A 16197-nucleotide genomic window follows, 5' to 3' on the forward strand; every position below is an offset into this window, starting at 1 on the left:
TTTAGCCACTTAATGCTGCACTGCGTACTGAAGCCGTATTCATGCCAAGCATACAAGGCGTCACATACTGAATGACTATTCTAAATAAATTTAACATTTAGAACAGAAACAGCAGAATATTTTATTCAAATATATAAACGTGCATATTAACCCCTTAAGGTAGAGATGAAACTGTTGTACTTTTTTTGTATTATTAAAAGAGTTAACATGTTGCTGCATAAACAGACAAATGTGCAAATGAGGGAACAACAAATATGCTCAGTGCATATTTCTATTTTCATAATAGGCGTTTTATAAATGTCCAACCCATTTGAAAACTCCTCAAGAAGTGACAGGACATTGTTGGTCTGTATATGACTCATCCACAGTGCAAAATGATATCGTTCCCCTTCAAAAGGTTCATATAAAATATTCTCTCTGAAATAACAGAAACTTTTTTATCATATCATGTAACATCCCCTTCAGATTTACAGTCGTATATTTTGAAACTAAGTGAAGCCTTCAGGTCAGGTCGACCTCGTGGATTCATGCCTGGGCTTTTCTTTGGAGACAGCGTCTGATGAAAGCCTTCTCAACCCACTGGTTCGGGGGAAGCATGTGGGCGCCGTTATGGACACACAGGATGGTCATTTCCTCGGCGTACTGAAGATTCTGCAGCAGCTGAAAAAAAAAAAAAAAAAACCACAGCAGGAGAGAAAGTTCAGGAAGATGAAGAGCACAGACTCTCGTGGGAGATATGCAGTTTCACATGAAACATTTTAAACCTGCATGAACTGACTTTTTGTCCACTTGGTTGCTGCAGGCAACAACGATAGAACTATCACCTTTAAGTTGATAAAACAAACATTCATCCAGATATGAAGCAAAATTAAGATTCATTTAGACTCGTGTTTCTGGCCACCAGTCAGTCCAGTATTTACTTTTTCGTCTCTACCACCTCCTGAAGGAAACATCTGTCTCCTCAGCTGCTAAATGTTCACCAGTTTGTCGCTAACTCTGTCTGTCTGCTGTTCGGGGCTGAGCAGGTGGCTTACTTTGGCTTATTTTGCTGAATACAGCTGCAGTACAGTAAAGTAAAGTTGTGTCTGGAAAGCTAAACAATGAAAGCTTTTTCAACTGAGGGATAATTCTCTGCAAGTTTGTCACTACAAGTAATCATGTGATTCATTGTTAATATAAAGATATTGATTACAGCTGCTTTAACAACACAAAATATATAAACAGATGCAAACCTACACACACACACACACACTCAATGACGTCAGTCTCTTGTTCCCATCTGACCTTTCACTCCTTAGGAGGTAAAAAAAAAAAAACACTCACTTTGGGTGTTATGAAGAAGTACTGGGATGTTGTCTCTTTGCAGGCCGTGCGGACCACAATGTCAAAGACTCTTCTCTCATTTACAGGATCCATTCCCTACACACACAGACACACAGACACACAGACACACAGACACACACACACACACACACACACACACACACACACACACACACACACACACACAAGAGAAACACACTCAGTAACAGTAAGTAAGCAGTGACTCTTGTATTAATGCTGGCAAGATGCTCATGAAATGAAGCAAGTGGGTGAAATAAATAAATAATACAATATATTTTTTAAAAACTCACATTTACACACTCAGTTACAATTCTGTTATAAAATCCTCGAACACAGGACGGATATATAAACTCAGTTTGTTTATTTTCGAGGATGCATGTGGAGAGAAAGCGAAGATTTTGCTGCTTTGCTAAAAAATTATTGTAGAGAATTCAAAGCTCACTTTAGTTAAATCACAGAACAAACCAACATGAAACATGATTCGCACATTTTCCCCTCATACTCGTACATTCGCACATTATTCGTTTATCAACTGTGTGAGTATGTGCTGCATTATTACCTCACTGTGGCCTAAATTTGGTTGAAAGTTAGGTCATGACCGAAGGAATCAGTGCTATAGCGCCACTTCATGGCCATTTATGAGGCACTTTAAGGCAGTCAGGGTATATCATGTTATTTTCCACCTCTTTGAATATTGCTCGTTTTCTATTTTCATGCTTCGGTGCTGTCCCTAAATTACTGTATTTCTGAGCAAAAAAAAATACCACAAAGGTTTTTTAAGCATTCTGAGCTCATTCCTCTCCCACTTTGTTTAATATACACTTGGATTATTTTTACAGAATTGCTCATTTAATTGCCCAGCATTTATCATTTTAAAGACTGTTGTTAAAACATCATAACAAACTCTCGTCTTCAGTTAGAGTGTGTTGAAACTGAACGTAATGCACTGACTGGACCACAGAGACTGAAGTGGTTTTGTATTGCTTCTGCAATTATGCAAACCCCATGCCTGGTTCTCATGGCAATATTTACATCAGCTTCAAGTTCATGTTGTCAAAAAAGAAAAGGCTGTGTGACTTTCTGTTTGTGTGTGTGTGTGTGTGTGTGTGTGTGTGTGTGTGTGTGTGTGTATGCACTACCTGGTTGATCTCATCCACCACTCTGAAGGGGCAGCGGTTGAGCTCCTGCAGGGCCATGAGGTAAAGCATTGTGGAGACGCTGCGCTCTCCTCCGCTCTGATGGTACGCTGTCAGCTCGTGGAGCTGAGTGCTGCTGTGAAACTTCACCCGGATACGGATCCCGTATTTGTCATATTCCTCCTTCAGTGGGCAAACAGCAGCATCCAGGTTTTACAATGACCACATCCATATATCACCGAAGAAAATAAAATGAAATGGCCACTAAAATCATCCCTGAGATGTCAGATCAAGTGTGTGTCCGCACTGACCTCATTCTCTGCGTGCAGATCAACCTCTCCTGCACACTGCATGGAGCGAAAGAAGTCGCTGAACTTGTCATTTATCTGTTCCACCAGTTGCTTCAGAGGGTTCAGCCAGCGTTCCTTCGCCTGTGACACAAAAGAGCTCATTATACACCCACTTACACACGGGACGAACACTCAGTCGTAACAGAGGTGACAGAATGAGCATGTGGCGCTATGGCAGTAACACAGTCATCACCTCTGATATGTTCTGCCGGTAAGCATTCAGGGCGTTGCTCTTATCTTCCAGCTCTTTCTCCAGATTTTTGATTTCCTGCTCTCTCCTGTTGTACTCCTCCACAACCTTCAGAGAGAATTCACGTGACAAACATTTACACTCTGGAAAACGTGAGAAAACCTGAGACAATAGATACATTGCGGCACTTTAAATGACTTATATGGTCTGATCACACTTTCCTGTTGTAAAGGTCTAATGTTTCCAAATCACATTTTCATAACACGAGCATTGTCCTTTATGTGCATTTTTCCTAATTATTGGTGCCAGTCTTAAAATCATGACTTTACTGATATTTAACTTGATGAAGACATTTTTCTCCCAGTTGTGGAAAAAAATTAAACAACAAATCTGTATTTTTGTCACGGATTTCCAGGCCGGAACAGCTCATTCTGAGCGGGAGAAGGCGGGCTCAACATTTCTAATCTGCTTTCTGAATGAATGAATTAAGCCATAATTATGTTTTTTTAAGAAATTAAGCCCTCCTCGGGCAAATTACACTTTCACTGAGGCCAGTGAAGCACTCGGCTCTGGACCGCTCCTCGTTCAGCATGGCATCAATCTCGTCCAGTGTGTCGGGCAGCTTGCTGAAAGCCTGCATTGACAAAAAAAAACGCACCATTAACATTTTACAAACTATTATCAATGATATCCCCCACAGCTGTGATCAGCCTGCGTGACAGGATAATATTGTATAGGAAGTACAGAAAGGGATGCTTGTTTCACTAACGTTACGCAGGTCTTCAGGTAATGACTCGTCAGGCTGCATCCTGCAGATGGACTTTGCTCTCTTCAGCAGGCCTTTGCAGTGTTCTGTCAGCTGGATCTTCCTCTGCTCCAGACGGTTGAATTTTTGCTTCGAGAACACATGCACGTAAACCAGTGAGATATAGCAAGAAATGAGTAAAGGAATATTACAGACGTCGACTCCCGGTGCTCTCGTTGAGCAACATGTTATCAACTTCTCCTGCCTGCGTGATGTTGTGAACGTACGTAAATGCGTGCGTGAAACACTTACATCGGTGGCCTTAAGTTCAGTGGCGCCTTCTCTACAGTCGTTCTCCAGCTTGGTCTTCTCCGCCGTCAGCCCCACCGTCTCCAAGGCCAGGTACACCTTCTCCATTGTCAGCTTGGCTCTCAGCTACAGGGGATGGATCGACCAGAAAAGTTGCAATGAGAGTCAGACACATAAAAGGCAGAGAAAGATCCTGAGCTCAGGTTTGGATTTTGCTAACAAGACATGAAAAAAAGCAATATTCTGAAAAATCTATTTAATTCATTAACAATATAAGTCAGACATAATGTCTACTAGGAGGTGAAGTTCTGGTGCAATGAAGGAGGTAAAGCATGACAACACTGAACGGAGGTGGGCACCGACACAAAGAAGGAGTCAAAGAAACAACAGGTTAATATTTTAATTCTAAATGTCATCTTAGCACAGCTCCCAAATGCAACGCAGTGACATAAAGGATCTTAGTTATAACTTCATTTATCCGCACCTTCATTTGAGCCATGAATGCTGAGACTATGGCCACCTTCTGGGAATTGACAGACGCTATTTTCTCTTTTGTCTCCTCTTCAATCTTCTTTAGGTCAATAACACTCTGCTCCATCTGCCTGAGACTGAACACATGGGAGGAGGAGGGGGGCAGGCAACCAACTCTTAAAATCTGCATTAACCAAACTTTACAGAGATTATTTAAAACATGTGTTATGTATGTAAACATATGAGATGATACAGGGAGAAAACTTTCAGTGCTTGTTAGTATTCCTTCAGATTTACCTGTCCTGTTTGGTGCTGATTTTCTGCTCCAGTTGTCTCTTTTTGCCCTTTAGCTCCGAGAGACGCTTCTTCTCTGTCAACAGTTCATTGTCGCTGCGATCCAGGGCGGCCGCTTCCTTCTGCAGAGCCTTCATCCGTTCATCGATGTCTCGTAACTTCAGCTCACACGCCTGGTTACAGCGGGGGTTGACAGTTAAACTCACGCCTCAGCTTAACTCTCGTTGGAGTTTAAGAAAACTGTTCGTTCTGCGCTTCCACGTTTGTTCCAGTGTCTCACCTTCATCTGCTGCTCCAGCTGCCGTTTCTCTTCAGCGTCAACAGTGATGATGAGGTACTGGGAAGGGTGTACCGCAGAGTTACTGGTGCTAATCTTGTTGGAGTAGAAGGACCTCTTCACTGAGTACCTCTCCTCTGTCGTGTATAACACCTTGAGGTAGGGCTCCTCAATCACCTTTGAGAAAGAAAACGGACAGAAACATTGATTCCTTTCAAGCCGAGTAATCAATAATATCTCTGCTGGCCTCAGACAGAAATGAAATTACATTTTCAATTCAGCATCTAATTTCTTCATCCACATCAAAATGAAGAATGCATCTTAGTGACATCTCTGAAAGGCAGGAGATAAAAATAAATAAAGGGCTAATTTCTATGTAATTTTTCTGGGTGGAGCTCATTTATAAACCTCACTGACAAATCCAGTCTCCACCACAATTTCTCTATTTCACCAAAGAGGTTGAATTTAAATGAACTTACCGTTTTAATCATGGCTTTGGTTTGTTCATTGCCCACAGGGACGTCATGTACCTTGTACTGGTGACAGAGGTAACTCATCACCTCATCAGGCGCATCAAACATCTCACGTAGGTACGTGAAGAACCCAAAACGCCTGCAAATTCAAAAATAAGAAAATTAAAAATAAGAAAATACGCGTGAAAACAGAAAAGTAATGGTCACAGACGGAGACACAATTATATAAAAAAAATAGACATACACAAATAAATACAGTTCATTTGACCAATTCATTTTCTCTCACCTCAGGGACTCAATATTTCGGGACGGCTCCCGCTTAGAACACGATTCCTCCGGAGCAGAAATGGAGTTCACCTTCAAGTTCATCTTGTCACGGACCTGAGGGTCAGAACAGAACAAACTAAACGTTTTGATTTTTTGGGAGGGTGAAAACTGGATTCCTCACACAAGGTTAGGTTTTGTGTGACATTTAGCTCAACTATAATTTGACCTCAATCATGAACTTCTCCATGTCGTCTTTCCTCTGGAAGACAAACGCCCGCAGGTCGTGGAATGAGATGTGGTTTTCCACATACTTGGCAAAGTGATGATCTCTCACATTGATCTGAGGAATACAGAAAGATCCATAACTAATATTAAAAATACAAATCACCCAAGCTTCTGTTTTTTTTAAAAGGGAAAGTGTCCTAAATAAATTCTTCTACTATTTTTTCAGGCGTTGCGTGAACAATTACAGAAAGAAGCAATTTCACCTTTTTAATCTATTAATGATGATAATGATGGTATAACACACTATAATGTAGTTCTAAGCATATATATATATATATATACACACACACACAAACACATATATACACATATATACTGTATATACAATAATAAACACTTGACCTGCTTACGACGACATTATACTGTGTTATAATCCATTAACTCTATGTAGCTAAACGATATTAAATAGTGCGGTTTAAGTGAAGTATGACCCTCCTGGTTCTCTGGGACTCACCACCAGCATCATAGGCTCATGGACATTCCCACCAAACTGGTGTTTGTTCTGTCTGAGCCACTGGAGAGCAACATGTGTGTCCCTGTGGCGTCCTCGCAGCTTCTCCTCTTTAGCGTTCATCATGTTGTTCATGTCATTGAGCTTTCTCTCCAACACTGGCGATAAAAATGAATAAACATAACCTACATGAAACATGAGTGAGCAGCATTATAATGTTTAATATGCTTCATAATTAGATCTTTGCTTATCGAAGGTGGTTCAGAGGACACTGTGGTTTGTGGGAAACACTCACTCCTGGACTCAGCAAAGAGGTTGTCTTTCTCCCTGCGAAGGTCGGCCTTCTCTCCTTCGATCTTGGCTCTCTCCTCCTGGATGCATCTCAGCTCGACATTGATGGCATTGATCCGCGGTGTCACATCTGGTTGATCGCCGACTTTGGCGAGCTCTGCCTTCAAGTCATCAATGGTCCGTCTGGTGTTGCTGATTCGCTTCTGGTGGTCTTCCTCCTCCATCTGCTTCAGTCTCAGTGTTTGTTTAATATCGTCGATCTGAAGAGAGGAAGTGTCACTCATAATGAAAAACGTACAGCTGCAGATTGGACAGCTGGACAGGAAAAGTTTTCAAAATAAACTTAATGCACAGTGGCATGTTTATTGGATGCTTTACATTGTTACAAAAATGATAATGTTCTGATGTTCTGTTCACTCACAAATATAAAGCTCCTGTTCAATAATATCTAAAAATAAATAATATTAATAATAATGAATGCATATTGCAAATCAATGGTAGCTACAAATCAAAATTTGATTTTAACTGTTTTTCTTTTTTATTACAACAAGAAAACCTAGTTTTTCCAAAATAAAAGCAACATTCTTCCATACGTTGACAAGTATGACAACACCATAGATTACGTGTTTTCAGTGTTGAGAGATTTTCTACCTCTTTCTGAGTAAAAAGAAAGTGCAGAGTCTCACCTCTTTGTGTTTTCGATCCAACTGATCTTGTTTCTGTTTGCACTTGTTTGAGGCTTCTTTGATCGCAGTAGTCTGCAAAACATCAAGCTCATCTTTACCATCGTGAGATCACAAATATTAACACTGCAGTAGTATATACATGCTCAAAAACCCTAGCCTTTCTTTTATTATGCATTTTATTGGGCAGCATAATGCTCTCGTTAATCTGTAATTACAATTCCTGGGAAATTCTCATGGATGCCAAAATAAATAAATAAATAAAACCACTCAAGTGCACTTGTTGTACTGTAGGTACCAGATTCAGACCTATCAGTGAAAGTTAATGCCGGGCACAATATTACAAATAGATTATAAATTTACAACCAAACAGCCTGAAAGTAAACAGATCTCATTAGTTTTCTACACATCTACAGAATAATAACATATCACTGCCCATATTTCTTCTTTGAAGCCTGTTAGACTCAGAGTCTAACAATATTTGCTTTTTCACCTTGGCTTTTATTTGTGCCTCAGTGGGCTTCAGCTGGTTGTCAATCTGCTGGATCTTCCTCAGCATGGGCGTCTGGGCCTGCTTCAGCGCGGCGAGCTGCTTTTTGGCCTCGTCTCGCTCTCCCTTGACACCCTCGAGTTCCTTACGGGTGGTCTCATACTCCTAGTGCCACAGAGAAACAGGGACAGATCTAACACAGTCGAAAGACCAGTTCTTCTCCGACTGCACGCTCTGTTTATTTGTCTCTCTTTCTTGTGCACAGTGTTTCGTTCCAACCACTCACCACCCACGGTTTCTTCTTCTCAAGCAATTCAATCACATCCAGATGCCTCTTCTTTTCATAGTAGCGGTTCACATCGTGTTTGTTCCTCTCGTTCCTCTGCTTGGCCTTCTCCAGGAAGCTAGCCCTCTCTTTCACGACATTCTAAAAGGGAAACAAAGCACCGACACAACACTGAAAAACCTAGAAGAGCCCAAAGCAAAGCTGCCTTTACGTGTTTTTAATATGTAAGAAAAAGAGAAATAATTGATTCTAATAATTATTGATGTGAATCTGTTTTGTTAAAAACTGTAGAGAAGTGACAAACATACATGAACTCCTGCTAGATATTAATGGTAAGAGATATACAAAACAAAGTTTAATTCTGTTGTAGTATTGTTTTATATATAGATTCAATTTTCAACAAAAATGCGTATTCAAAATATTTGTATAAAGCCTTTTCGTTTACCTCCAGTTCTCGTTCTTTGTTGCGGAAGTTTTTGAGCTCACAGTGGTACTCGTACATCTCTGGTGGCCCCACTGACTTCTCAGTCGCCTCCAACAACTCAATTTTGGACATTTTGGCAAACTCTCCCACTTTTTCCTGAAAAGACAAACCAGCAGGAAAATGGAAAACAATGAAGCAGATGTTAGTTAGACACGACATTTAAGACGCCTTCGTCCTAATAAAGGACTGTTATGGTCATTCTCATAACTGCACAAATAATTCATTTTTTTAATTAGCTGCCCATGTGCACGTGTGATGAACACATACCTGAGGCAGAAACTGGCAGAGGTTGCTGACTTGGATACGCAGAGCCTTGACCTCCTCTTCCACTGATTTCTGGTTACAGTGTCGTCCATTCATCATCCACAGAGACTGATTGTTCTCCACATGGATTTCTCTATTAATCACTATATTACCACCGTTCTTGCACCTTGAATAAAAACGAGGAGTATGATTCGACTATTTGCTACATCTAGCACTGGGAAAAATGGACTTAACACTGGTGAAAAGTAAAACAAACAGTAGTATCATTTATGGTGAAACTTATTTTTAAATGACTGAATTACATTAACAAGAATAATATTTAATGATTTCTAAATGGATAACTCGGGAATTTCCAAACAACGTAACACTAAAGGATTTCACCTATGTAAAAGTTTATTAGTATTAGTAAAACAACAGTGTGTGTCTGCAATCTATTTCACATAACTTACAGTTCAATCTCAATAAAACCTTTATGGCACCCACGTTTGACATAAAGCCCAACCTAGAGAAAAAACACAAACAAATCCTTTTAACAATCACCACAATTGTAATTAACTTATTTGTCAGCTAAAATAACTGTATAATAATTAGACTGGGAGACACTGGTGCAGGGAGATGAAACAAACCATCACATTCAGTGCAAGAGGACAATGACTGACATTCAAATAACATGTAACAGTTCTGCTGGTGCGCTGAGCTGAAAACCTGCCTGTTAACCTCGTATCATGCAACCAAGTTCTCTCACTGGCGTTCTGCAAAGAAACCAAGGCCTGATCAGAGTGCGTCTGCAAATTGCGGTGTTTCCCTGCTGCTTACCTTGTCGCCTCTGCCCAGGATAGCGGTCTTGCCAGCCAGACCCAGACAGATGGCACAAACAATGCTGGACTTGCCAGTTCCATTGGCTCCAACAATCATGTTGAGATTAGGTCCAGGACACACCACAGAGTAGTCATAGGTCCTGTCAAAGCACAAAGGAGATATCTATGGTTTTCCTGCAATATTTTACAGCAGAGGTGGTTGACCTTGCCTGAAATAAGGACAGCCTCTACTAACATCACAAAAATCAGTTTTATGAATTAAAACATCAATCTTATGAGAGCCAGAGTGCCATTTCATAAAGCATATCTGACATGTGTGGCTATTGTTTACACTTTAGTCTACTGACTAAGCTGATCCCGAGACAAGTCACTTCAGGATCTGAGTGGCCTCGCCACCTCTGCTAAACAATTTAGCACTGAAAATGCTTTGATTGCCTCAGTGCTTCGATAAACACATTACATTTTAAATGTTTGGTTATATATGTGCATCACCTGGCTGTCTGGGTGTGAAGAACAGATGCACCAGTTATTATTGCACAAGGTCTTTCAGGACCAAGCTACAGAGAGGTCAGATAAACAATGACGAAGGGCATTTTGCAGAGATCCTAAGCACTTAAAACACAGAACAATCCTTCAGATTTTAGGGATCGTGCTCATGTGGTTGTAGTCTACTAGCTAAAGCCTCTTGACTGCCAGCTCACACAGTGCTAAGGAAACATCTGCTTGTATCTTAACGCTTATCTTCCAACTTTTTGAAACACAGAGTGATGAGAAATCTATTTTTCAACTGTAAAATGTCCTGCTCAGTACATTTCTTGGTCACAATTGTTTAAAAAAAAAAAAATTATAATAATTAAGGGCACATGATCAAAAATGTTTATATATGTTGTGGGTTGTGTATAAAAAAAATTATATTGGCCGATATATCATTATTGGATTCAATATCATTATCGGCCTCAAAAATCCTGTATTGGTCGAGCTATAGTTTGTGGTGCTGTTGAACTGTATTCGGCTGTACGCTATAGCGTTACTAACATTTAATATAGTCTAACTTTTTAGTAAGGTGGACTACTCTACTAAATAGACTACATATTTATTCATTATTTATTGGATAAAATATTAGAAACACCTCTCAGTGTAAAGCACGACAGGTAACCAGTATTCTTTAACAGCTCTTTAATGACCTTGAAGTTGAACAGTTTCAACAAACCCTGAACATTGTAACAATCATGAAGGGTGAATTGTGTCAGGAGACAGTTGTATCAGACTGCAGTAGCTTTTTACCGGATAACGTAGCAACTGAATGTACAGTACTGTTCAAAGGTTTTTGCACTTTAGATGTTTGGATTCTTATCCATCACTCATTACGTCAGGGAGGCTTCTGATTGGTCCCAAATTCACTCTGCAGCATGTCAACCAGCCCTAACATACAGCCAAGAGCTATAAAGAACTATCTGAAGAGACAAGAGGAGCAAGGAGTCCTGCAACAGAGCCATGGTCTTCACATCATGGAAACAGTCTGTGATTATCTGAAGAGACAGACGACACTGAGACAAATCCACAGAAGAACTCTGGCAAGTTCTCCAAGATGCTCACAACAACCTACCTGCTGAGTACCTTAAAAAGCTGGGCGCAAGTGTAGCCAGGAGAATTAGTGCTGTTATAAAAGCATCCTCGCCTTACTCTATTTTTTAACAAGTCCCTAAAACTTATGCACGAGGTGAAAATGGTAGGAATAGCCATTGCGAAGGCTTGACTTGGACACCTCGCTTTAAATCTTAAAACCCAACTTGAATTCGTTCCTTGAAGTCTTAAGCTTTGACTTTAACTTAAAGTATCTGATGTGGACTTGATTTTGTCAGTTATAGAGAGGACACATAAGTTCACATGACAGCGTTGGAGCCACTGACACAGCCTGGCCTTTCTCGGTGGGTGAACGACTTTGTCATGTTTACATGGAGGTCAAAGCATCCAAATAGAGTGCCAGGAAGCGCTAATGTGTTAGCCAAGCCGTCCAGCGATCATCAACCTCAGCCGCCTTAAATACGTTGTTCTGTTGTTGTTGAATGACAGGTGAGGAGCAGTAACTTACAGGAAGTTTTTCATAGTGATGCGAAGTATGGATCCTTCCACAAAACGACCGTCTCCTCCACTTCCATCGCGCGGACTGCCCTTAATCGTGTTGGCGGTGCCGGAACACGTTTGTGAGCTGCTGTTAACTTGACTTACTCGCTGTTTTTTGCTGGGCTCCGCCATGGTTAAAATAAAAAAACAGAGCAGCCTGCCTCAAACAGCCACAGGCACTGCCGTTCACCCTCGCGCGCCTCGCCGAGTCGTATCTGAGAGCTGGTTGGACAAAGGCAGTCACGTGTAAACACAAAGGCCGACGTCATTGTCAAAGGTAGCGTTCATTATCGCGAGACAGTGTGTACGGCCTGATGAATAAAACCTTCCTTTTACCCACTAATCTACATTTAAAGAGATTTAAAGCTAAGTGTACATATGTGCTTTCACATATAATTTTGTTTTGTTTTATTCTGTGTTTTGAACATGTGCTGTTTGACCTGTTTGAATTTTATGCTTATAATATGAATAAGTCCAAACAGTAATGTATATTATGATTTAGATCAGGATTAATTGTTGAATATCCCTGTGATTTCTGTAAAGAGAAACTGATACGGTTGTAAAAATAAATAAAGTCCTGAATGGATATTAAGAATTTTACTAGAAGACTCAAAGACTAGAAGAATAATCCAATTACAGGATGAAGCCAAATATTTTGTGTTCATTACATAATGGGGAGAATACCACAATATAACATTTTAAAAACAAAAATATGGTTTTATTCATCAGTTTCTCCCATTCATTAATACCCCCAGTTACTGGGTCTGATATGATGAGTTGTGTGTGTATATGTTGTCCACTTAGTTGCCAGTTGATCAGGTAGACCTAGCTAAAACTAATGCAGTCTAATTTGTATTAGACTGCACTTTACTGTAATTCATGGAGGTTACTGCAGTTTAAGAGTAAATTAAATGTGGCTGATAAACTGCCAACTGTGTATATAGTGTACTTTCTGTTCTGAAAAAAAGAACATTTATACATTTTCACAGAAAAATGACTTTTGATTAGTCCCTTGCATGGAAATTGCTTAAGAGATTTCTGCTGCTGCTGTTTTAAAGGCAAAGGCTGGTCAGACCAAATATTGATTTGTTTTGGGATTTTTTCTGTTAACTGCACTTTGTATGATGTTAAACTACTGTTCATGGCATTACTTTTGAAAACGTCCTCACTTTACTTTTAGTGCCTACAACCTCTGCGCATGTACAGTACTGTGTGGGTATATGAGAACTGTTTTATGGCAAACTTGAAAACGTGGAAATATCATTGAAGACGGGGGAACAGATAGTGAAGTTTGAACCTTCAATAACTGATTTGTTTTTTGGCCATTTGTTGGCAAGTAAACCAGCTGTGAACACAGTATGACCCCTGAAGTTGAAAAGGCGAACTCTTTCACACATTCAAGTTAGGGAGCTCTCTGCCTCTCACGTAACATTACTACTGTTAAATGCTCCTCTATGTTCAAATAGTTGCTGTGGTTGTATGGTGTTTGTTGTTGAAAAGAAAGTGTACAGAGCTAGAAAAACAGAAAACAAAGACCGGACAATGACCGTAGACTCTATGCAAAGCCCCACTCTAGGTCGATGATGTAGGATGTTTTTCGTTTATTTAAAATCACCAATTACCAAAAGTATTTTTGGTTAAATTGGCTCTTACAGTTCTTCAAAAGCTTGAACGTAAAGTTACTTTTCACCTCAGAATACATGAAAACGTTTCGACGGTTCTCACATTATGACGACATTGTTTCTTTTCAAACAGTCTCGTGAGCAAATACGCAGGTCGTTCGAATCGGTCGGTTAAAACGGTTCAAACATCCACCGTCCACGGCTCGTCGTCGCTGCTTGTCAGTTGTGGTCAGATCAGAATCGCCTCTTTACTCATTGTTCATCGTGAAGCTTGAGATGAATCCCAAACTCAACCAGAACTAGTATATCTGATCAATTCATCACCTCTCACCACAACATGAAGCAGTGGAAGGCCCTGGAGGTTTCACTATTGCCTGCTGCTCATCGCCACGGAGGCTAGCGAGCGCTTTTCCTATCATCTCCGATCAGAGCAGAGCCGAACTCTGACCGGATCAAATAAGATCAGTGTGTAGGTTTTTAAAGAAATTCACATTCACACTCACAAACACGCTAAATTCACGCATTCAAACAATCACCAAACACTCTCTCTTACATACACACACTCACGACACAAGCCATTCAAACTATGGCGGACAAGGGACTTCCGGGGCGGGGTTTATATCTAAAAACCGGATGGAGTCATAGGACAATGAAAGCAGAACATATAGTTGTATGTTGACCTCATGTGGCCATTAACGGAAACGACCGCTCTCCTTTTATTTGATATTTCTTTCATTAAATGAATAAATTACAATTTTACAGAAAAGCAATACTGCCTATATGAACACAAAATAAGTGTAATATCTTATAATAATAATCACCATCAAATTTTAAATAAAAAATCAGATTGCGATTTTTTTGGCAGGTATTCAATTGTGATGAGTCACAATTTCAGTTGGTATGCATTTCATTCATTCAAATTATGATGATCTGGTTTTTATTCTGTCATTTACCCTGACATATAGAGAATATATAATACATATACATATATATATATATATATATATATATAATATATATATATATAATCTCTGTAACACCACAACGATTCATTTATGGTATGTTGTCACACATACGACATAAAATTGCAGCTCCTGCGATTTGGATATCACACTTGGCCATATTGTGATAATATTTCAATTAATTGTCCAGTCAATAATAATAATAATGATAATGATAATGATAATTTTATTAGTAAAGCACTTTTCAAAATGATAGTTTCAAAGTGCTTTGAAGAGCAAAGAAATACCAACAGATTAAAACAACCAAGATCCAACTAAAGTAGGAAAACCCAAAAGACTGAGACACAAGAAACAAAAACTACAAACAAAACTCTCAAAATGCATGCACATAAATTAAAGGATAAGCTCAACACACTAAATGAGAGAAGCTAGAACAGGAAGTTGTAGATGCCTGTCTGTTTAAGTGTGTTTAGAGAAGAAACTTGAAGGTTGATACCGAGGTGGCCAGCCTGATTTCCTCTGGCACGGCATGCAGAGCTTTGACAACAAAGGCTCTGTCACCTCAAGTTACCAACCCTGATCAAGGAACAGCCAGGAGATCCTTGCCAATGGGAGGGTTCATTCAAAGTTAATGAATTGATTGTAAATGTAATTTTTAAGGATATTGGCATCATGGGCAGCAATACATTTTAAATGACTGGAAAATATTTAATGCTTGGTCTCAATTCCTTTCAACCGATATTATACATAGAGTATATATAGTACTGTATGTAGAACAGATTCTTGTAAGACTGGTGAGTAAATAAATTTTTTTTTAAATTTATTTTATTTATACTTCTATCTCTGGGTATTGCTCAGAAACCATATACGTAGTTTGTCTATTGCACAAGCCGTGTGACTGTGAGAAAAAGGTGTTGTGAAAACTTTGATTACACACAGTTTTGATTATTTCCATCTCTATGTGAGGAATTACTTAATTGATTTATATCTATTTCAACTAATTGTTATTTGAACTGTATGTCTCCAAAAACCAATGAACACAGTGTAAAAGAAATCTGACCACTGTACACAAAATACAGCATGTTTCTTTGCCTGAAATCCTCTGTTGTTGGAGTCTCTGTCAGTATTAATGGGCTCGCTGGTAGAGCAATCGACTGGTAATAGTGCCGTGTTAGGTTGGTTTTAAGCTGCATTTGTGTCGGCGGCAATTAACTAATCTAGCGTCCTGTGCCCTGTGGGGGTTGTGAGGTAATCTTGAATGGCGTAACAAGATTTCAGTGTCTACTACCACTATTGACTACTTCTAGATGGCACACTGAGTCCGAGGAGCCCTCATCAGCAGCAGTATGTTGGATTTGGATGTAGCAAAGAGACAGACAACAGACTGACTATGTGAGGAGCGGTGATTCTTTGAATAATGGACTAAAACAGGGGAACTGTTACTGGACAGAAACAGTGCACCTCCACCATCCTGCCATGGAGGGGTCAAATGCAAAAAGAGTGAGTTTTTGGAAGTTGTTTACTTAGACAATAAAGAACTGCTGTCTGGTGAGTGAGAGGTTAATGTCTGATCTGGTGGCC

At 39.7% G+C, this 16197-nt stretch overlaps 1 protein-coding gene and 1 non-coding gene across 2 annotated transcripts; both read right to left on the reverse strand.

Moving 5' to 3' along the window:
• Window positions 1-107: 107 nt before the first annotated feature.
• smc5 (structural maintenance of chromosomes 5) lies at window positions 108-12242 on the reverse strand. Its single transcript, XM_056385811.1, has 24 exons — window positions 12001-12242; window positions 9907-10048; window positions 9540-9592; window positions 9094-9256; window positions 8788-8922; window positions 8343-8483; window positions 8060-8221; window positions 7570-7641; window positions 6888-7143; window positions 6596-6750; window positions 6083-6196; window positions 5876-5970; window positions 5596-5728; window positions 5120-5293; window positions 4843-5012; window positions 4559-4682; window positions 4078-4200; window positions 3790-3915; window positions 3559-3654; window positions 3024-3128; window positions 2792-2911; window positions 2484-2663; window positions 1324-1419; window positions 108-660 (listed from the first exon to the last, which is right to left on the reverse strand). Exons 1-24 carry the CDS (start codon window positions 12162-12164, stop codon window positions 526-528), a joined length of 3234 nt encoding a protein of 1077 aa, XP_056241786.1. The 5' UTR covers window positions 12165-12242; the 3' UTR covers window positions 108-525.
• A 1641-nt stretch (window positions 12243-13883) lies between these two features.
• LOC130175603 (small Cajal body-specific RNA 2) lies at window positions 13884-14249 on the reverse strand. The gene has a single exon (XR_008828772.1). It is a non-coding gene; the product is annotated as a small Cajal body-specific RNA 2 (non-coding RNA).
• Window positions 14250-16197: the final 1948 nt, after the last annotated feature.

The sequence above is a fragment of the Seriola aureovittata genome, chromosome 9 (assembly GCF_021018895.1).
Source record: "Seriola aureovittata isolate HTS-2021-v1 ecotype China chromosome 9, ASM2101889v1, whole genome shotgun sequence".
Classification (NCBI taxonomy): Eukaryota; Metazoa; Chordata; class Actinopteri; order Carangiformes; family Carangidae; genus Seriola; species Seriola aureovittata.